Consider the following 23,381-nt stretch of genomic DNA (forward strand, 5'->3'; position numbering starts at 1 on the left):
AACCTCGCTTCACTCCCATCAAGTGGCTTGCCACCAGGGCCACAGGTATATCTATCCCCGTGGCTAGAACCCTCTATATCCTCTTCCTAAGGTCAGTTGTTGACTATTTATCTCCTGCTTTAATTCAATTACCCAGACAGGCGTTACAACCTCTAGAGTAATGAGGTTTATCCTAGGATGCCCTCCTTCCACTCGGATAGTCAACATGCAGACCGAACTCATGTTACCTCCATTAATAGAGAGAATTTATGCCTATGTAACTTTGTTTTTCTGTTAAATGTCTACACTCTCCACAATTTACTCCAAACTTCTCTGCTGTACTCAGAGCATCACTTGAAAGATGCACCAAGACCTCAACTCCGGCCAGGGGCCATAACCTGGTTAGGGCAGTATGTGAAAATCTTCGACACCTTGATATCGGTGTACCTGAGCAAGCAGTCATCCAAGATTTGCCACCACGGCGGGTTCCTATTCCTGCTGTGACTTTCACACCAACCTCTAAAGATGCCCATACCGGTCTACAGAAGCAGTTGGTTTTGGAAACAATAGCCAAAGTGTCAATTTCAGTTCCTGCAGGACACCACATCTCGTGGACGGCTCAGTACAGGCAGATGGAAGTGCAGCATGTGCTATGTTCTCCCCACTTTAGAATCTCCTGAGGGTGGGTGGCATGGTTGCAGGTTGCCAAACTCATCCAGTTCCACTTATTGCGAACTTCAAGGTATATGGGATGCAGTAACCCTACTTGTTAGAAGAAATGTGAATGGATTGGTGATCTGTCACTCCAAATCTGCACTCCAGGCACTGACATCTTCTAGGCCCAGCTGTGGCTGTGTTGTGCGAGACATATTGTGTCAACTCGCTGCTGCTTACAATGCCTCGCTTGTCTTGTCCTTCATGTGGATGCCTTCCCATATTGGGCTTGCTGGGAATGACATGGTGGACAGTCTTGCTAAAGCTGCCTGCACGCTGAACTTGATGACAGAAATGTTGAGCCCTCACTTCGCTGCCTTAAACATAGAATATATCAGCAGCTTTTGCTGTACAGTACAGCGTGGGGATGCAGAGAGGGGCACTAGTGTTTCCATACAACATCATGATAACTTTTTGCAGAGCCGTCACAAGTACCGGGCGTGTGTACTCATGGTGCGTAGGCATAATGTCGTAAGTGCCAGGATAAGGTTGGGATATCGTCCTGTGTGGCAGGTTGGACAGACACTAGATATACACACTACACCTCATGTAAACTGTGTAACCTTGCTAATGCCAATAACCTTGAACATTACTGCCTTCATTGCCCCACTGTCAGGAATCTGTTACCTCAAGGACAAAATTTACTTCAAACCTGCCAATATTTACTCAGAGATGACCACCTAGACTATTTTGACTCGTCATCCACACTTTGGTGGCTGCTAAACTGTCTGTTGCAGTTGTTGTGATAATGCAATACGATCTCATATATGTTATTTTTGTAACTGATATACTGATAATTCAGTGCTGTAATTTTTTTCTGTTGATTTCTGATGTACTGTAAGTAACTGCTAATATGTAACTTTGTTTGACGTCTTTGGGCGTAATAAATTTATTAAATAATCTCTCTCTCTCTCTCTCTCTCTCTCTCTCTCTCTCTCTCTCTCTCTCTCTCTCTCTCTCTCTCTCTCTCTCTCTCTCTCTCTCTCTCTCTCTCTCTCTCTCTCTCTCTCTCTCTCTCTCTCTCTCTCTCTCTCTCTCTCTCTCTCTCTCTCTCTCTCTCTCTCTCTCTCTCTCTCTCTCAGGGTAATTTAAGATGTATTTGAAATGACATGACTGTAAAGTGTTTTTGGATGATAGAGCACACTGTACAGTATATCTAAAATATTCGCTAATTATTTTCATTTTATTTTCCTGTCTGCTTTCATTAAAAATGCAAAAAAGGTGATAATTATAGCATGGAAAATATAAAAAAATGAATGATAAAGTAACATCACGTTCATCTATAAAACTATAATGTGCAAAATAAATAATTTATTTGCTTTTTACAGTATAGTTTTATAAATAAACGTTATGTTACTTTGTCATTCATTTTTCCATATTTTCCATGCTATAATTACAATTTTTGCATTTCAATAAAAGCAGATTGGAAAATAAAATTAAAATAATTAGCGAATATTTGAGATATTTTACAGTATGCTCTATCATCCAAAGACACTTTACAGTAATGTCATTTTAAATACATCTTACATTACCCTTAAAAAGAGAGAGAGAGAGAGAGAGAGAGAGAGAGAGAGAGAGAGAGAGAGAGAGAGAGAGAGAGAGAGAGAGAGAGAGAGAGAGAATGCTCATTCTGGGACCCACCCTGGAATGAGCTTAACAGCTATGGTAGTACAGTATAAGTACACTGTAAATCATTTTTATCATAAAATCTGTATTTAGTCATGAACACAATATGAAAAAATACAGTAATTAGTGTGTGAGTGAGGTACGGAATGAGGTACAGAGGTTTACAGCTTACTGATTTGTTTACAAAACTCTCACACAAGTCAGTAGCTCATGCAGGCCGCAAAGTAGTCCCAACCTCTTGACAGATCAAGGAATGGATTAAATTCAGGTGTCTGTGTTTCTTCATAGACATATATTTACATATGGAAAGATATAGGACATCTGATTGATAGTCATACATACATTACTGGAAAGCTGGCTTAACAGCATACAAATACATGAAAGGTGACAATCCAATGATTGAGATATTTGCAAAGAAGACGAGCGAGAGAATTTGTGTTTCTTTTGACTGTGTGGTCTTCCTCCCGCATTACTCATCACAGGAGAAAGCAGATTTTGATTGTAGGTCTGCCGTATGGGCACTACAGGACTCCCCCCAAGGAAAGGCCAACGTCTGTGGGCCATCGTCCAGTATAAATGCAGTTTTCAACCAGTCGATTGAAACCCACGTTGTCCTCCCGTCTACTGTCATCTGGTAGGCCTTTGGTTGTCTGGAGTATGCAGTGCGGTCTGGAGTAGGCTGGGGAGAGGGGGGGTCTGTGTGCACCAACCCGGATGAACACATATTTTACGTTCAGTAAATCGACGGCCATCATCAGTCTCCTGCTCAAGTACGGCTCCCATCACCATATTGTTTGCATCAGTTGTCAGGGTGAGGGACCTATGGGGTAAAGGGAACATTAGTCTTGTTGCAGAGGTTATTGCTTCTTTGCTAAAATAAATGCTTTGTCATGACTTTCTCCCAAAGTTAATTTCTTTTTTATTTCCTTTCAGGCATTCATATATGGGGCTCATAATTCTCGCCGTGTTAGGTATGAACTGGTGGTAATAATTTATTAAACCTGAAAATTCTTTCACTGATTTTACTGTTGTTGGTGTGGGGAAGTCCGCTATTGCTTTCACTTTCTCCAGCAGGGGTTTGATGCCTTCTGGACTCATTTGGTGCCCCAGCAACTCCACCATTTTCTTTGCCTATTCCCACTTGTCTCCATGCACTATTAGTCCATTTTTATTCAGTCTTTGGAGCACTATTTTCACATATTTGAGGTGTCATTTTAAATTTGGGCTGAAGATTAGTATGTCGTCAACATATACTACGCAGAATGGAAGGTCCCTGAACAATTTGTCCATCAGTTTTTGGAATATTGTCCCGAGTTAAGAGGCTGAAACAGCTGTAGTTGAATGTGTAGGTGCCGAACGGGATGATGATTGTGGTCATTCTCAATATCTTCTTTTGCTACCAGGACTTGGAAATACCCTTTCAGCAGATTTATTTTTGTGAATACCTTTGCTTTGTTCATTTGATTTGTTATGTCTGCCATACTTGGTAGAGGGTATCTCTGGTTTTGTTTTCACATTTAGCCATCGGTAATCTCCGCAGGGGCGCCACGTTCCATCTGACTTCTGTACCATGTGTAGTGGTGACGCCCAAGGGCTGGTGGCTTTATTCCTACTTCTTCCATCTCTTTGAATACATTCTTTGCATTGGTGAGTTTCTCTGGGGCCAGCCGTCTGAATCACAAGTGGATCGGGGGTCCTTTGGTCTTTGTGGTTCTGAACAGTGTGTTTTGCTGGTTATGTTAGGTCGTGATTTAGATCGTCTTTGAATACGTCTTTGTATTCTTGTATTAATTCTCTCATTTCTTTTGGTGGGATGTCCGAGGCAGTGGGGCAAAATTTTTTCCCCACTCTAACTCGATGCTTTTGTTGTTGTACATTTGCTTGGCTTTTGGGGAGATGATTTCTGTGCTGTTCTTGGGATCATCTGTTAAGCTGCTATGTCAACTAGTAGGTTGTGCGCTATTAGGAAGTCCGCTCCTAAGAATACCGTCATGACATCTGCTGTGATGAATGACCATTAGTATTCTTTCCCACTGAAAGCAATATTCATCTCCCGCCTTCCGTACATTGACATCGGTGCTCTGCTGGCCATTGACACTTGGAGGTTGGTGGGTGGAGCAGGGTTGAGTCTTTTATTCGGACTGGCTGGGATGAATGATCTGCATGCACTGGTGTCCACTAAGAACTCCATGTTGGATCTTTGATCTTTTAGGAAGAAGCACATTTGTCCTTTGTACATGGAAGAAAGACAGCGGTGAGCAAGCACGATTTCTCTTATGATACAACCTGTCTGCTCACTGCTGACATTAGTATGAATGGGCAGCTTCTGTGACCCTACTGTGTGTTTTTTGAGAGTAGGCAGCCCCTGTCACACTTTCTAGCTTTATTTCCGAACCTCCAGTGGAAAAAGCATATGCCTTCTGGAGGTTCTTGTTTCTTCTGTTTAGGTTTCCCTTTGTAGTCGTGTCTGGGGAAGCATCTTTTGTATATGGGGGCGGCTGGCTTGTCTGGATCGCTGCTTGATTCTATCTGAAATCTCCTCGGTCCAATGAGCTGCTACTGCTGTTGCTGGCTGTGAGGGGTCTGCTGCTTTGTGGGCCATATGAACCTCATCGACCATTACCAGTAACTCTTCTGATGGCATGGCTGCTACTGTCTGGCAGGGTAGTTTTTTGAGTACCTCTCCCATGAAGTCCAAGGTTGACTCGGGTTGGTTGCCCTTGGCGAGCATTGTGACGAGCTGCCATAGTTTCTTGTAAAAGCTTCCTTGAGCCTCGTAGCTATCTCTCTCTCATCTTCTTCCCGATGCGAGAACAAAAACGATGAAAAAAACTTACTAAAAAAGTTATTTAATTATACGTGCAACGGCCTCTCGTCTCCTATCAGGGCCCCTACATGGTTGAGGAATTTCTTTGCTCTTTGGGCAGGCGGTGTGCTGAAGGATGACTTCAGCTGGTCCTTCAGTATATATTAGGTGACAGGGGATTCTAGTTCTTCGAGCCATCCTGCTATCTGCTTGAAGACGTTGTCCGGCAGGAACTCGAGGACAGTGTCTGCTTTCCTTGTCACTTAGGTGATTTTCTTTGTGCAGAAAATTGTTTCCGCCCTGAAGGACCATGCCTCTGGGTGGTGGGGCGTGAAGGGCGGTAGGCGTATGTAGGCTGCTGTGAGGTTTTCGCTGATGGCATTGGCATCGCTGCTTTTGGCTTGGTCAGGCATCTCTCCGGCGATCACCAATGTGAGTGAGGTACGAAATGAGGTTACATCTTACTGATTTATTTACAAAACTTTCACACAGGCAGGCCAATAGCTCGTGCAAGCAGCAAAGTAGTCCTGACCTCTTGAGAGATCGAGGAAGGGATTAAATTTAGGCATCTGTGTTTCTTCACAGGCATAGATTTACATATGGAAAGATACAGGACATCTGGTTGACAGTCATACATTACTGGAAAGCTGGCATAACAGCATACAAAATGATACAAATACATGAAAGGTGACAATCCAATGATTGAGATATTTGCATAGAAGACGTGTGAGAGAATTTGTGTTTCTTTTGACTGCGTGGTCTTCCTCCTGCATTACTCATCATGGGAGAAAGCAGATTAAGATCGTAGGTCTGCTGCATGGTTGCTGCAAGTGAATAAATAGTGTTGCTCTATGAAAAAAGCGAATTAGTGATAATTGTAGAGATATGGTCTATAGAAAAAGTTTGCGCACTGGTGAAAGTTCCCGTGGAACGTGAAAGATATGTTCCACAAAAATCTGTGACAAAATGAAGCGTAAAAAGGCAGGGTAGCACTGTAGAGCAATGTGTAGGTATGTATGAGTGTGTTTTGTTGGGGGGAAAACAAGTGCTCATTCTTCCCTTTGTGAGGAATGTGCTAATTGGCATTCTCCTCAGAGCAAAAAGTTTGGAAAGTGTAGGAAGAAGGACAAAAGATGTTTGTGGGTGTTGTCAGGAGGGTATATTCCACTGGGGACGCCACAAGGTTTTTCCAGATCTTTCCTTCCACCAGCTTCTATTCCTTTACCACCACCTCAGAGAGTTTGCTCACCTAAGAAGGATAGCTCTCCTGCTCGAGGTACTTGTTCATGCCCTTTCTTCTGGAGATGAAGGTACTGCTCGGTATATTGTTACTCAAGCAGTTCTTATGTTCTACAGTGTTGATGATGTTGATGATCTTGGACCAAGGAAGATGTTAATAACTGAATACTTGAGAAAGATGGCATACAGTGGATATTCCATATAGTCCATTGTTAACTTTTCTTGATGACATGGCAAAAGAGAACAAATATTTATCTCCCAAGCTGGCATCTCAGATGACAGCTGGTGATGATACTATATCTTTTGTGTCTGCTGCAAAGGAAGGGGACTCTGCCATTGCAATAGGCCTTGCAGGAGCTTTGCCTTCAGTAGATTCTTCAACATCTTTGGTTCTAGCCTTGATCTTGCCACAGTGTGGAAGGTGAGCACAGCTACAAGAGTGGGAGGAAATATGGTTGTCATTCCTCCTATTCATCTATTGCATCGTTGTCTTTTTCATAGTCTTCTTTCTCCTCCTCCTCCTCCTAGTCCCTGGACTCTTCATCCTGCAAGTCAAGTGTGAGTGATGGGTTGCAGTAGCTCTGCACTCCACATCTGTAAGGAGTTGTGTGGGGGTGAGCTAGTGCAACTTGTTTGCTCTGAGGATGCGAGGTCTCTGGGCCATGTGTGCTCAAGCAGTGGTGCTCACTGTCATTCTTCTTTTGAAGTCCGTATTGTGGAATCTACACCATCTTCTCTTTTGGGGTATCCATGCTCTTAGGTGCATGTGCAATCTGAGCAATTTCACTCAAGGAAGAGATCTCCAACAACTTCCACTTTGTGTTTGCAGTTTGCCACAGGTACTTGGGAAAGGTGAGACAGGTGTTAAACAGGGCTTTTCCTCCTCCCTGGTGGTTTTTGAGACCAAGAACAGGGAGAAGGAGGGGGTCTGAACTTCATGTAGATGGTGACACTGCCTTTTTCAACAAGTGGTTGTTTCAGTTGATTGCAAGGTTGAGAACAAGCCTCTCCTCCAGAACCTGTGCAGGCCAAGTTAGAGCAGCTATTCCAAGAGATTACTGCACTCATTCATGAGCATAATGGTCTTTGGGAGGCAACCTTGGCTTTTTACCTGCCCACAGGCTTGCTAGTGGAGCCTTCTTTTGCCCCCTCAAGTGAGAGAAGAAATTTTAAAAATAATTTGTGTATACAATAATCCCATTCTTCAAATATTTTGTTGCATCATATTTTGCAACTTGTCTATTTTAATTTTCGCAGTTGATTTTTAGAATAAATCTGAAAACAGTGCAGAATACCTTTTCTATCATATTTTTCTTTTAATTTCCATTTGAGAATATCAGACCTATACTTTTCATAGGAATGTCACAAAACAGTGATACACGTCATATTTACTTGATTTACTATGAAAAGGAGTTTGAAAACAATCTTTATTTCTATTTTATCATATTTTATTTCAATACTCTATTTCAAAATTAAACAGACAAGCAAAAAAATCGATATGAAAATACTGTATAAGTAAAATTTAAAATTAAAAAAATAATGAGCACACAGCTAATTCCCAAAATGGATGAGAGTATTGTACTCTAGGTAGCTCATATGAGTTTTTTGTTGCTATACATCTTTCAACTCCACTAATATAAAAAAAGTCTATTTTACGCATCAAAGAATTCCTTTCAGAGGTAACAAATGGATGCCATTCATTCTTCATTGTATGATTTTGAATGACAGATAGTAGACCACTCAGTAGAAAGTTGTCAGCACTGTCATTAGTGCTAACTTGAATGCAAACCATTTTGCTTGCCATCATGGGAATGTGCAGGCTATCTGCAAGAGGGGTATTGTTCTGTAAATATTGTTACTAGAATTGATGCTGATCTCAGTGAAATCTAGTCTTATCCAGACAATTTCTGCAGGAGATTAATAACCCAAGATGAGATATTGATTCACCACTTTGAACATGGAACAAATTTTCAAAGCATGTAATGGTCCTTCACCTTCTAAAAAATTCAAACAACTGATGCCGCTTTGTCTTAGCATTCTGATGTTATCATGGTAGACTACTTTTAAAGGGGCAAGATATTATTGGAGAGTGCTACTTGTTAGAATTTTTAGTTAAAAGAAGCAATGATGAAATGCTGAGGAAAACTGTGATTGGTCATGCTGTTGCTTCATGACAATCCCTTATCCAAACAGCCCAAGTGGCAATGGGTAACTGTGGCTGTATTGTTGCTCAAAGAATCTAGCACCACCTGATGTCTACCCATTAACTAGACTAAAATTCTGTCTGCATGATCACCACTATGAAAGAAAAATTTGTTATTCATTCTGTGGACTAGTTTTTGGAGGCCTGTGAAGCAACTTCTTCCGCAACATGATAGCAATGGTTGAAGGTTAGTTGACTTTAAATTGGGTAGATTTGTTTCAAATGTGTTTCTCCCATGACATTTTCTGGATAAAGCTGGAAACTTTTGAAATGACCCTCATAAAGAGCTCTGCACTTAGTAAGCTCTGCTCCATTTCACAGAAGTGCTTCCAATTTTGGACATGCAAAACATGCAGGATTGCATAGTTAAGAAGAGTCAAGATTTATGTAAAATTTTAATTCTTATTATTAAGTGTACATAGCTTTCATGTTTATGTACTGTACTATATTTTAATATCAAATTTGAGTGGAAACAAAATGTTTGAAATTACTACAGGCAACTTATATGTTTTCAGGGAAGTACAGTGAATGATGTTCCAGCATTTATGAAGATTATTGAAAATCTCATCAAGACAGTTGCCAAGAAACACTTAAGTGAAAAAGATGAGCAAATTTTCTTAAATGTTCTTGATATCAAAATCAGTGAAGAAAGCTGTAGCAGTGATGTTTTGACTTCTATAGGACTGTTAATGAACTCACTAGGGAAAAAGAATGGTTATGACTTTAAATCTCAGATTCTAGACATTGTAATGAGAGGTGGAGAAGGCGTGTGTGTTCATGCTAGTGTCACAGGTGGAATTTTAGGTGCCTTGCTAGGTTACTCAAACCTCCCACAAGACTGGTTAAAACAGCTTCCTCAAGAAAATGTCAGTCTCTTGAATAGCAAACTTAATTTGCTCTTGGATCTCTTTGGGTTGCCCTAAAGAGATTTGTGTATTGTTTATCATTTAATGCTTTTTTGTAAATGCATGAATGGTGTTGGGGTGCCTTGTATTGTTAAGTTTTGAATGATATTTTATATTTATATGCATATCTAAGAAAAGTTATTTGTAGCAATATAATAAAATGCCAAGAGTGCTCTTTATCATTGATATCCTTTCTTTAATTTGTAATATTGTCATTTTATTGTTTTGATTTAGCAAAATTTTCAGTTACATACACTTTTAAAAATTATTTAAAAACCATTTAGAAAACTACTTAGACACGTTATTAGCAAACCCCATAGCATAGCTAAGCATTTTGTTGTTATTTTAAAATTGTAAATTTTTACATGTTAGTTTTACAGATTGTTAAAAAAAAATTGTATGTATTTAGCACTGAATACAATACCCTATAAGCAAGCAACCCCATAGGCTAATATTTCTAATACTACAGTTCAGTACTATAGATGTACAGTAATTTGTTAGATAAAAAACGTTTTATTTTCCTCGTATTACAGTAAATTTATACAAGTTGATTTTAAAGAAAAAGTTATATGCAAGTTCACCTATCTGATGGGTGATGTCAGTGTGCTCTATGGGTGGAGGAGGAAAAGGAGGAGAATACTACTGAAGGCTGAATTTGGATTAGTACACAATAATAACTTGTTCAGAGTTTCCTGAAGTCTGTTTCTCCTTTTTTTTTTCATCCAAGGCCATCCTAATTACTGTATTCAAGACTTACATTCTGTGGAAATAATATGCATGCAAGCGCAGAATGCTGGAAGTTGAATGTCTTGTCATAGCATTATAACATGCACACAAGCACAGAATGCCGAAAGTTGGCTGCCTTGTACTATGACAATTTTTTTTTTTTTTAAGCTTTTAAATGGTTATATTGTTTGTACATATTATATTACTGCATAGGTACATTGTGTATTTTTAACATTTATTTAATGTGATTTGGCATTTTTATTTTTTTTATTTTTATGGCTGATGACTGAATGCTGGAACTACAGGTTGACCATCACTATTCCGGCATCATTGGGACCTAGAGGGTGCCGGATTAGCCATTTAGCCGGATTAGCCATTTATTAGGCTAGAATACATGAAACCCAGTAGCTAAGCACCTCATCCTAGAATTAAAATATCCCACAAATCAGTACAAGTTGGTTAATAAAGAAAAGACAATTATCAAATACAGGTAGCGCTCGAGTTATGATAATTTGACTTACGATATTTCGAGTTTACGATGGGGTTAGCAATTAATAATTTACCGATGCGAAAATATTTAGGAAATATTTTTAGATTTCGTGCAGGTGCAGACAGCGAGAGAGACCAACTTCTTTTCCTCCATCTCTTTATTCCATCTGCTAGTTAAACATGTAAAAGAGAATGATAAAATATTGTTAGAAACATTATATTCTTGCGTAAATGCGTACAGCCATAAACAACCGAACGGGAAACTTGTTTTGCTAATAATCGTACCGGATAACAACTGTTTTGCTTGTATTTCAACCATCATACGGTTAAACAATTACAAATGACGTTAATTACTGTACAATAGGACTGATATATTTTTTACACTATACCCTTATTCGCTTTGGAGAAAAGATCGGCAAGGAAATATACTGCTACTGTAACTTTAAGCTGCAAGTTGCAGCTGAAGCTGAGAAAACAATGTTCAAGCTGCTAATGACTATAAATTATCGTGCATCAGCAACATGGATGAAACTCGACCGTAAATAAAATTGGAGAGAATGTATTTTAATCAAAACTACTGGGCATGAAAGAATACAAATTACTGCTGTTTTCACGCCGATAAGAGATAAATACGTAAAGCTCGTATTATGATGAAATCAAGAGAAAATAGCGAACTGAATCTTGATTTTTATACACAAAACAATCATGCCCCTAAAACGGCCAGCTGCGATTCCCGCGAACGTCATATATTAATGAAAAAATACCTAAATTAATTTCACAACGAGACGTATTTAAGTTATATTTCGACTTAAAAACACTTCATATAACAAAAAATATCCTTGTCCCAAATAAATAAACTATCTATATTTATTTACGCTTACTAGAAGCAAGAAAAGCGCTCTGAACTGAGTCAAATGCAGCGAAATAAACACCACATTATCGATTCCCAAAACAAAACATTGAGCACAATTTATAAGACAAAAGCAATATGAGAATATACGCAATTGGATACAATGTAGTAAAGCATAACTTTTAAGATCCATGAAAAAGATGCACATTCGTTATGTTGATGTTTGTATAATACTGTTAATATGTGAATAGAGTTCAGTATAATGTAGGCTAGGCTACCGTATATGTAGCCTATACGATATACCATAGCGTAGGCCAAGAGACAATAATAATTGTAAAAAATGGAGCAGCAAAATCATGCCTGCGTTTACAAACACCTCCAGTTTGTCGATGCACCACACAGCGCCACCAAATCGAAGCGGCCGGTGAGCAAGTTAGCGCAGCTACCAGGGAAGTTTGAAAATTAGTGTGGAAACATTAGAAATTACTCTAGCCGAAATTTGTGCCGGATTACTGACTGTTCCGGACTACTGATTGCCGGATTAGTGACGGTCAACCTGTACATACATGCAGTATATACACTGCAAAGTGTAGTGAATGTCATATAAGCAGCAAGCAAACATTTTTTAACATTTTTAAGCTTTCAAATTGTTTTGATGTATTTGTACTGCAAATTACCCCATTTTATATTATTTTATCATTTGGTTTGATGTGGTTTGACACGTGTTTATTGATTTTTCTTTTTATGGCTCGTTGCAGAACACTTTCAAGCACATTTGAATTCATTGCAGAACATTGCAAGTTGAATGTCATATACTATGATAATGTTTTTTTCTATATTTTTAAGTTTTTAAATGGCTTTATAGTGTGTACATATTATATCACTGTACGGGTACATTATTTTTTATAGTGCAGATGCTTTTTGACCCCAAAGGAGGTAATCTTACGGTCTCCCCAGGGATCCATAAGACAGACCAACCAATATCAAAGAGCTTTCTATGTTTTCAAATTTGTAATGTCATGTTAATGAAAAACTACCAATATCAGCTGAGGAAAGCTAAATGCATAGCTTAAAGCCCCTGAAAAAGTTTGTTCATTAATTTTTTTTTGATTAGGTATAATTGTTTCATTCTGCTAGCCAGTGCATCTGTCAACATGGGGATTTAGGGTTAGGCTGCTTCATGTCCTCTGCTTTTGCTGTCAACTTTTACAGTTTTTAAATCTCATCAATTAGGAATTTTATAACTGAAAATTGTTATTCAATGCGTTTTCATTATATTCAGATAATTTTTGTTTGTGGAGTATAAAGGAAAAATTTTTTTTTAGCCTAACTTTTCAGTTACAAAATGATAACCATGAAATGCAGTTTCCCTCTATGTATAACTTATGGCTTAGTTTTAAACTAAGTGTCCTTTGTTTCCTTTTATTGATGATTTAGAAACATTTAAAATGAGTTTTGTACTACAGAAATCTCCCCAGTTATCTTTATTATCAGGGTTTTTTGTGTAGTAGGGGAATGGAAAATGTGTTTAGGGAGATCTACAATTAATATACATTACTGTGATGGATACTGGCATCACAAGTTCCTTTTGAATAAGAAGCACTGCTCCTCCTAAGTGGGATGTAGCAAGTACTTTCCAGCACTGGATACTGTACTGATATTGCACTTATACTAGTTACTGAGGTAACTAGTATACTAGTATGCAATAGTTAATAAGTTGAGGTATAGTACTCTCCAATATAATTTGGATGGTACATTAACGCTGGTTTTTTAGGCAAGTTTCAGTTGCTTAGAAGCACCTCTCATTGAATATTACCTACCATCCAATATAATATGGGTGGTACTTTATTGTTGTTTTACTGGCAAGTTTCAATTGCATTGAAGCACATCTCATTGTGTTTTAGGTTAATATTGACTAAATAATAGTCCACAATAACTTAAAACAGCACCAGTCAATATAGTTTGCATTTGTGGTAATTTAATTAGTCTTGTTAGGCTAGCATTCATAATAATACTCATGTCTACAAATTGCAGAAATACTTCTGAAACTCAAATTGAATTTACAAACATGGACATGCCCTTGTAAAGAAAATTTTTGTAATTATTTTAAAACTTGTGCCACCCAATATATGAGGTATGTTAAAAAAATATCCAACCTTTATTCATAAAAAATACTCGTATTCAGACAATAATCTTACACTGATCACTTTCAAAGTAGTCCCCTTGGGCTGCCACACACTTCTTCCAAGGGTTCTGTCACTGTCAGAAGCAGTGCTGGAATGCCTCTTTTGAGATGGCGCGCAGTTGGTCTGTTGCATTCTGCATGATGTCTTCTCTGGACTGAAATCTGGTCTCATTTGTAAAAAAGAAAATAAATAAATAAATTATAAAACTCTAAGGAGTTGGCACTTCATATTTGACTCAATAAATTACTTTGGAAAGTGTGTAAATGCTCTCTCTCTCTCTCTCTCTCTCTCTCTCTCTCTCTCTCTCTCTCTCTCTCTCTCTCTCTCTCTCTCTCTCTCTCTCTCTCTCTCTCTCTCTCTCTCTCTGGGCAGCAGGCGATTGGCAAATCTATCATTATAACGCACCCACTCGAGAGAGAGAAACGAAACATTTACTGTACGTACTTTCTAAAGTAATTTATCAAGTTAAATATGGCAGGCAAAACCCCTTAGAGTTTTTATCCCTTTTTATTTATTTTTTTTAAAAGGCCCAGATTTCAGTCCAGAGAAGACATCATGCAGAATGCGAAGGACCAGCTGTGCACCATCTCAAATGAGGCATTCCAGTGCTGCTTCCAACAGTGGCAGAACCCTTGGGAGAAGTGTGTGGCAGTCTAAGGGGACTACAGTACCTTGGAGAGTAGTGTAAGATTGTTGTATCTGAATACAAGTATTTTTATGAATAAAGGTCGGATATTTTTTTAACACCTTGTAAGTTTATATAGGTGGTACGTATATCATCATCATAAAATATATAAACAACCAACCATCTGCCATATGCATTTATGCAGGTTTGGCTGATGTTTACACTCTCAGAATCAGCCGATTGAGCCTACTGCCAAAAGAATTAGGTGAATCACTTCTCAGGTGATAAAATGAATTATTACTGCAATTATTGTTTTTATATTTTTGTACATAAATGTAAAATGGGTATACAAAGGTAAAGTAACATACTTTATGTTAAACTAAAATCCATCAAAATTACAAAACAGCTGTTTCCCAGTTCATTTGTTTATGTCATACTCAATGTTATTTATGTCTTTTCTTTGGTAAGTGGTTTTTGTTATAAGAGATGGTTATGAATTGTTACAGAAGTCATAAGTTTTGTGATTTTGTTTGAAAGCCCATGCTAGTACAATCTACCAAAAATGAAATTTGCTCTACAAGCAAAGCCTAGTACAGTCTGATCTACTGAAGAGAAATTCACTTCATAAGCATAGCCTATTACAGTATGATCTACCAAAAATTAAATTCAAGTTGATCTACCAAAAATGAAATTTATTCAGTAAGTAAAGACTTTTTTTTTTCACTTATTTAACAAGAAGATGAAATTGCTGAGGAAGAGAGGGAGGTTAGTCTAATGTTATTTGGGCTATCGAAAGTGTGACTCGTATGATACACGATATTGGTATATGATGAAATCATGTTTAGAGGATGGAATATTAAGGGTCACATGACACTTAAGATTGAATGATACACAAGTATTTATGGCTTATTTCAGTTATTTTACTCATTCTGCCCTTTCATGGAAACTGTAAAACACCCAGTGTTTACATCTTTAGTACATAGGGCATTTCTCAGCGATGACTTTCCAAAGCAAATTCATTTTAAGAACAATTTTGAAAACTAGTTGATCATTTCCTCATGTCACAGAAGCTTTACTTGTGTACTTTGGCATTTCATCGATGTTGGTGTCACCAACTCTAGATAATGTGTGCGTTTTTGTGTGTGTTTCTTAGCACAGTATCACATATGCCATTTTTCCTTTTTGTTTTGCTTGATTTACTGTACAGGATTTCATTAAAAGTTTTTTAGTTGATTTTATGATCAGCACAAATATCATAAGGTATATTTTATCACTGTTGATATTTCACATCTAAATACCATAAAAAGATTTAAAACGTGAATTTGTAGATGTTGGCAACAACCTTGTGCCATTAACTAAAGTCTTGTGCCACCAACGCCAGTGAATGAGTGTGTGCGTAAGTATGTATCCTACGCACATGATTTTGTTTGTCATTTGGGTCGTAAAGATAAAAAATGAGAGAATATAGTAAAAATATAAATGAGAATAGTGTAAAATACAAATAAAACAAGTGAAGGAGTGTGTGTGTTACTTTGTAGGCTAAAATGTAAACGATACCTTAGTTGTTCTCTCTCCATCTCTATAGGATATCTCTTCTTCCATCTTTTTTTTTTTTGTCAGAGTACAGTATTGCACAATGTGAAAAAATCATTAACTTAAAAACACAAAACAGAAGAGCTCTATCAAGTCAGACATCTACCTAGCCCTCTTCACCCTTCTCTTTGTGAATTCCTTTAGACCAGTGGTTCTCAAGTGCGGCCATGGTGGCCGCACCGGGCAAATTTAATGCAACCACCAAGGGAAATTTAGTCATCCAATGGAAAAAGAATTCAGATTAGAGAGAGAGAGAGAGAGCTAATTTTGTTGTTGTTGTTATTATTATTGTAAAATTTTCAATGTTAGAGTTGTGCAATGATGAAAAGCTTAAAAGATTTTTTATGGAAAGACCACAACAAATAAGAAATTCTGGTGTAAGTTACATAATTTGGATCCATTTAAAGAGATTGCCATTATTACCATTCTTTTGTTGTCAATATTTCCAACAACAGTTTATTGTGAGAGGTCATTCAGCTTACTGCACTTCATTAAGAATAAATATCGCAACAAGCTGACTGATATGAACCTTGAAGCAGGTTTGAGGCTTACTCTGGAAGAGAGAACAGTACAAGAATTCCCTTTTTCAAAACTGTTATCTGAATAAGCTGATGCCTGCACAATAATTTCTTTTTAAATCATACCTAAAAGATGAATATAAAATTTGTCTGCATTCAGTTTTTATTTTTTTACTTGTAATTGGACATTTCTTGTAGGTACCTATAATTAAGCCATTTATGGAGGATGAAACCTTATTGCCACATTTTATATTGATTGAACTTAGTGCGGCCACCAGCAACATCTCGTGGCAGCCCCTGGAATAATCTGCTTGAGAACCACTGCTCTAGACACTTCCTGTCCATCCTCTCCCTTGGTGCCTTGCCATCTGACCAACAACCCCACTGCCATCTGACCAACAACCCCATCTTGGAAACTTCTCCAGGCTTACCCTACCCCCAAAACCCTCTTTCAGCCAGTTTATGAGTTTAGCAGTGTTACCAATGTTTTCTTGAGGCCACACAGCATTGCCAACCATTGGAGAGCAATTTTCTCAATTTAAAAAATTATATAGATCATATATCTTTGGGCCTTGGTCCCTGGTCCCAGGTTGTTGGATAATGTCAAGCTCTGCATAGTGAAGATCCAGACAATCGAGGGATTACTGTAAAATTTTATGTGTATATATATATATATATATATATATATATTATATATATATATATATATATATATATATATATATATATACAGTATATGTATATATATATATATATATATATATATATATATATATATATATATATATATATATATATATATATATATATATATATATATATATATATATATATATATATATATATATATATATATATATATATATATTTTCATGATGTTGCCTTGTAATACATATATCCTCCTATAATTTTGACACATATTTACTTTTTTTATCATGTGTTATGTGTAATGATAATGATTGTTGAAGTGTCATATTTAGTTTGGCATCAGATCTCAAAAGAACTAATGATTAAGTAACTTAATAGTGTGATTTAGAATTGATAATACAATTTTAATAGTAACATAGTTTAGAATGAATATCTTTCTTGATAAAAGCGTAGTATATGAACACGTGTGTGTGTCTAGCAAGGATTGTTTCATTTCAATTGTCATCAGTTGAGATAAGAGAGAATGCTTTGTTTTGGGTCGTGATGACAGGTTGGAAAAACAAATGCCGATTCGTCCCATACAAGCTCAAGACGAGTGATTTCATGTTGTTACATGCATTGTTCGAGTCACGTATGCCACTTTTCAAAACGTTTTGCTGGGATGACGTAACTTTCCTTCTAGAAATTTCTCTGTGGTATCTCGCACTCAAAATGCTTTAATGACATCACCTCCCTGCTTCTAGAATCTCTTTTGTCTCTCGCACCCAAAATGCTTTAATGACATCATGTAATTGTTTCACGTGTTACTGGAATTCTAAAATCTGTTTCATTCTGATTTCCGAGACCAGATAGTTTGGTTCTCTCTCTCTCTCTCTCTCTCTCTCTCTCTCTCTCTCTCTCGTTCTTAAAAAGAGATGACTTTTAACGTAGTGTTTTGTGGTCACGTATTAACATTAACTTTTGAGATCTGAATTTAATAAAGTTATTTAGTTTGTAACTCCAGTAGCCTGGTAAAAAGTGTTTTGTGATCTACTAGCTGCAGCAAAAGATTTTACAGAGGTTTTCACAAGTTTGTGTATGGTAACGTGAATTTTACTTATTAATACCATGGTATGATAAGTTAGGAAATTTTGACCGAGTGAAATTGTTATTGATAAATCTTTTGTGTATTTTTGTGTGTTTTTCTATTTACAATCTCTTCATATTTTCACATTTTTTTATGTTTGTGATGTAACATGTATTTACGTAGCACTTTAAATATTTCTTGGTAATTTAACATTGTATACTTGATTTAATATTTCATTTATTAAGATTTTGTATATTTGATTTAATGTTTCATTTATTAAGATTTTCTTTTCAAATCTTGAGTAATTCTTGATAGTTTTGATAGTTTAAATTTTACTTAATTAATTTAAATTCCTGATAAAGTTTTTGTGAATTAGTTTTGTTTCATAATTTAATTCGAGAATTAATTGAGTTTTGCATTATTTTCAAGCAATAATAAATTTTTCAGATTGTGAATTCTAATTATAAACTTTGAATTTAAAAATAAATTTTTGTAATTAATGTTTTTAGAAAAACAGTGTTTCATTTATTGATCACCAGTGAATAGGATTGATTGTGTGTGCATAAGGCAAAGTGATAAACATGCTTTGTTCTTTTAGTTTTGCTAAAGTGAATTAAGACCAGGGAAACAGAGTTGTTTGATGGAGTGATTCCCTTCTACTCTAGAATATTTCTAGTTTAATTTTTGATATCTCACACATATTCTGAAAAACTTAGTTTGATTTTTCAAGTGATTGATAAATAAGTTTTTTTCTTAAGGGATCACTGTTACCTTTAGAGTACTCAGTCGTAATAATTAATGTTATGAGAGTTCAGGTATCTGGCTGAAGTGAGGTATATTTTGAATTTTGAGATTAGTTGTGTAATAACCAGGTACTTGATATGCATCATGACAATATATATATTATATATATATATATATATATATATATATATATATATATATATATATATATATATATATATATATATATATATATATATATATATATATATATATATATATATATATATATATATATATATATATATATATATATATATATATATATATATATATATAATTGTAATGAGGTAAACCTCGCACACGCCATCTCATCCTCCAAGACATACAGTAAGATGCAATAGAAGAACATTTCATGTTCTGTTTAAATAATGTCTATTGTTTTAATTCAAACAGTAAAAGGTTAGCTGTGGGCAAGATTTGCCCCTACTGACTCTGCTCGCCACTACCCTTCTGGATAAGCCCCTAATCCCTTTTCTTTGGCCAAGTGGCTGCCCAGACCATGATTTCAGGCCCTGTTCTGTCGGAGATGGTAATCCCGCCTCAGCCAAAAAGAGAAAGCGACTCCATGTGACCAGCGCCATCTTGAACACCTGGGTCAAGATGCCCCAAGCCCCATGTGCTTCCGCCGACATACAGCGCCACCCACTGGGAGCGGAATCCTAATCTCCCAATGCTATATAAGGGCATCACACGGGCAGATCGTTCTTAGAAAACCTAACAAGAGCTTGGAGCGTAGAAGACACTGGAACCTTAACTTGGACACTTCGTCCTCCCTCTTGCTCCCCTGAGCTGCCCCTTGCTGTTCCCCATGGCTGTCCAGAGCCTAAGTTACATTTTTAGTGGGCACCTTTCACACTACCCTCCATTGCTGGTACCCTCTGAAGATGAGGAATCCATCTTCCGATGAAGGTAATGTACCAGTCAAGGTTCTTATGTCAGTCACATCCCTGTAAATCTTTTCCTATTTTTCCATTTCCTTTCATAGTGTGATATACCTACAGTGAGTCTTGTATTGCTTTTATTTTGTGCTATGTTAATTTACAAATCAGTGAAGAAAGTGTAATGTAATTGTGTAAAATTACAGTTATCGAAATCGAGTCCTTTTCTAGGCACCTTCTGTGCAATTCCTTGATTCCTGGACCAGAGCACCTTCTTGTAGCTAAGTAACCACGTGTGCTCCCGATTGCAGATAGGAGTTAGCCTGCTGTGCACCTGTTGTCATCTTGTGTGTGTGTAGTGGCGTAACCACTACCCTGCAGTGCCCTTTGAAGTGCGCCCCCGTTGAGTTTCTGCAGAGAATTAACCATTTGTTTGTAAATCTTACTATACTACAGGACTTTGTCCCCCTTATGATTTCACAGGATTTTAATTTAACTTGTATCGATACTTTGCTGTGGTTACCTTAATATTAATATTTTAAAATTAGTAAATAATTTTTTCATCATAAAAAATGTATTTAGTCATGAAAATAAAATAAAAATCAGTAATTAGTGAATATTGCTCTATGAAAAAATCCTCGAATGTGAATTTTCTTCCGTCGTATGCGTTGGGCACCGAGTCGTCCCAAATATTACCGTCGAGAATCATAGAAAACTTTACTTTTAATCCTTTGGGTGTCTTGAAAACAGTGAATCCTGTGTTTTTATTATTGAGCTTTTCATAATAAAAAACCCTCCAAATATTAACCATTTGCCGTTTTGGATGCATATTTCTTTCGATCGTCGCCGGACTGGCGTCGTCCGAAATACCGTCAAAAATCGTAAGAAAACCTTACTTTCAATCCTTTGGGTGCCTTTAAAACAATTTATCCTGCATTTTCATTGAGCTTTTCAACAGAAAAACTTCCAAAATTGACCATTGTGCTATTCTGGAGCCATGTTTCTTCCGTTGGACCGGCGGTGTCAGCGTCGTAAACCAGGAACATGCGTTGTAACCCAGGAAATAATTTTTTTACATCTTCCCAAGCATCAAACCTTCCAAAGCTTTAATATAGATTCATTAATAAGAAATACTGTGCTTTGCTTAGCACCGCCTGACAAGGAAGGGCAAGAAATATTGGCTCCTCCCTAAATCCTTTACTTGCACTCGGTTTACCTCTCCCTTTCTCTTTGTAAACGTGACTGCTGGAAGTTCCTTTGTCATGGAGCTGTGAGAAGATTAATCTTGGCCAGAGGCGGAATAGAAACGGTGGTACGGATTAACCGAGAGGAGCAGGCCCCATAGAAACATGTGGTCTTGACTGATCACACGGTGACCTTGAATCAAAATGATGTGCACACATAGAGGAACGACACTATAGTCTGTTTAACATTCTAAGATCGCTGGGGTGGGGCCAGGAAAAGAATACAGCGGTGTCAAACATCTCGTTATGATTACAAGTTTTGCCTTGTTAGAGCTTGTTAACATCTCGTTATGATTACAAGTTTTGCCTTGTTAGAGCTTGTTCAAGTGAAATTTTAAAAAAGAAATGTTATTTATTTAAAGATGACATCGAAACATATTTGCAGTAAAAGCCTAATTTATCTTCATAAAAACAGAGACATGGCATAATTTTTGGCCGCCGCTGCCAAACCTCAGTTTCCCTGACACGTGGTCAGCGAGGGCATTTATGGCCAGCTCGATCTAAAACAATAACAACGGTGGTCACCTCAAGCAGCCAGTCACTGGACAGTATTGATAGCCCTTGAAGGGATAGCCAAAGAGGATCAAATCTCCCCACAGCCAACATGTGTACCCCCAGGTCAAATAAACTGTTTATAACATTTTAAAATATTTCATATTAAAGAAACAACAATGGTGCCCCGTAATTAATGGTTATTTATTGTTCTCTCCTAAATGGAATATGGACAATAATCAAATGGCTTGAAAAGTCATTCCTGCCGAACCACCCACACAAATTTTAAGAGTGTTAATGCATTAAACACATTATGGTATTATTATAAGAACTACGATTATTATTTCCAGAAAGCACACAAAGAACGGAAATCATCAAGAACAACCAAAAAATTACTCGCTGTTTCTATAGAAAATGAAGTACAGTAAATGACAGATCTCAGGTAGAGCCATAAACAAGGGATTAACCTCGAGGGTGAGATTTAAAAGGATAAATAGATCTGGCAACGCTGTATTCTTTTCCTGGCCCCACCTTAGCAATCTTAGAATGTTGAACAGACTATAGCATCCTTATCCTGGAACTGAGGTTTTAAAAGAACTGACCCTACGAATGGGAGGTCAGAGTCATACCTGGACGGCCGGGACGCAGTTGAGCCACAACACCTCTCCCTTGCTTTCCCACCTCCCTCAGAGTGCGTGCCCTCCACGAGGTCCACCTTGCTGGGCCTCATTTTTATTACCAGTGAGCCCCCCTTAAGTGATTAAGTCCTCCTCCAACGCCATTTCTACGCTGAAAACACCTCTTCTACAAGAGGAAATGTTAGCAGTGGAATCCTTCCTTGATCGTGCCTTGCGAGTCGTGAACCCCACGACGCCCTTATCAGCATTGTTATAGAGATGGACATGTCTTCGAAGCGTTCATGCGTACATATACTTGTATTTTGCTAATACCCAGGCCTTACATGCCTTCCTAAGTTCATTTCATCTTCTGATTGTTTGCTAATGTAAATATACGTAATCTTAAACTTACCCAACTTTGTTTACTTACAAAATTGCTATGTGAGTAGAGCCCTCAGCTCAGTAATACCCCTTTTTTCTTTGTATATTGCAATTACCTGATTCAACTTCAGTCAGAACTAAGGAATTTTGTGTGGTAAGTAAGATAAACACCCACTGAATCTATAACTGGCTCATGGTAAGCATTCCCCAGGTTAAAATCATAATTATATATAATATATATATATATATATATATATATATATATATATATATATATATATATATATATATATATATATATATATATATATATATATATATATATATATATTGCCAGTTTTGTGTGGTGTCTTATTAAATCAGGAAGTTGTTATTGTGTCTTTCAATGAGTTTTTAATTTTTTTTTTTGGAGGGGGCGGGGCTAGGGCAAAGGATTTGAATAGAATCTTCCTCCTTTTGGCCTCTGTCTGGTTGAAACTAGGATTTGGAGGGGGGGGAAGTGAAAGGTTGTGGGATTTGACTGGAATTTTCCCATTAGGTATATTAGAGGATATGAAATCAATTGACTGTGCAGTTGTAAGCCTACGGCTCCTGAGAGGTGAGAATCCAGTAGAACAATTTACTTATTTTGTTCTTCCATATAAAAAAAATTTTCTTATAACGCCTTCTCCTTTTGAGCTAAAACTAGGGTGACAGTGAATAAACCTCTCAGCAATCAAAGTCTGGATGTTAGTTTTGGCTCTGCTGTACCTGCTGAATTTATGTTTTATTCTTAGAATCAAAATTACGTCATCACCAACATAATGCCTA

General features: G+C 37.1%; 1 protein-coding gene across 1 annotated transcript in view; it reads left to right on the forward strand.

The window, feature by feature from the left end:
- LOC136837203 (uncharacterized) overlaps positions 1–9,644 on the forward strand; it is a 160,943-nt gene extending 151,299 nt beyond the window's left edge. Inside the window, exon 11 of the mRNA XM_067101872.1 lies at positions 9,083–9,644. Coding sequence (XP_066957973.1) covers positions 9,083–9,490 — 408 coding nt within the window. The 3' untranslated portion in view covers positions 9,491–9,644. The remainder of the gene's footprint in view (positions 1–9,082) is intronic.
- The last annotated feature ends 13,737 nt before the right edge of the window (positions 9,645–23,381 follow it).

This window comes from Macrobrachium rosenbergii, chromosome 58, assembly GCF_040412425.1.
Source record: "Macrobrachium rosenbergii isolate ZJJX-2024 chromosome 58, ASM4041242v1, whole genome shotgun sequence".
In the NCBI taxonomy this organism is placed as follows: Eukaryota; Metazoa; Arthropoda; class Malacostraca; order Decapoda; family Palaemonidae; genus Macrobrachium; species Macrobrachium rosenbergii.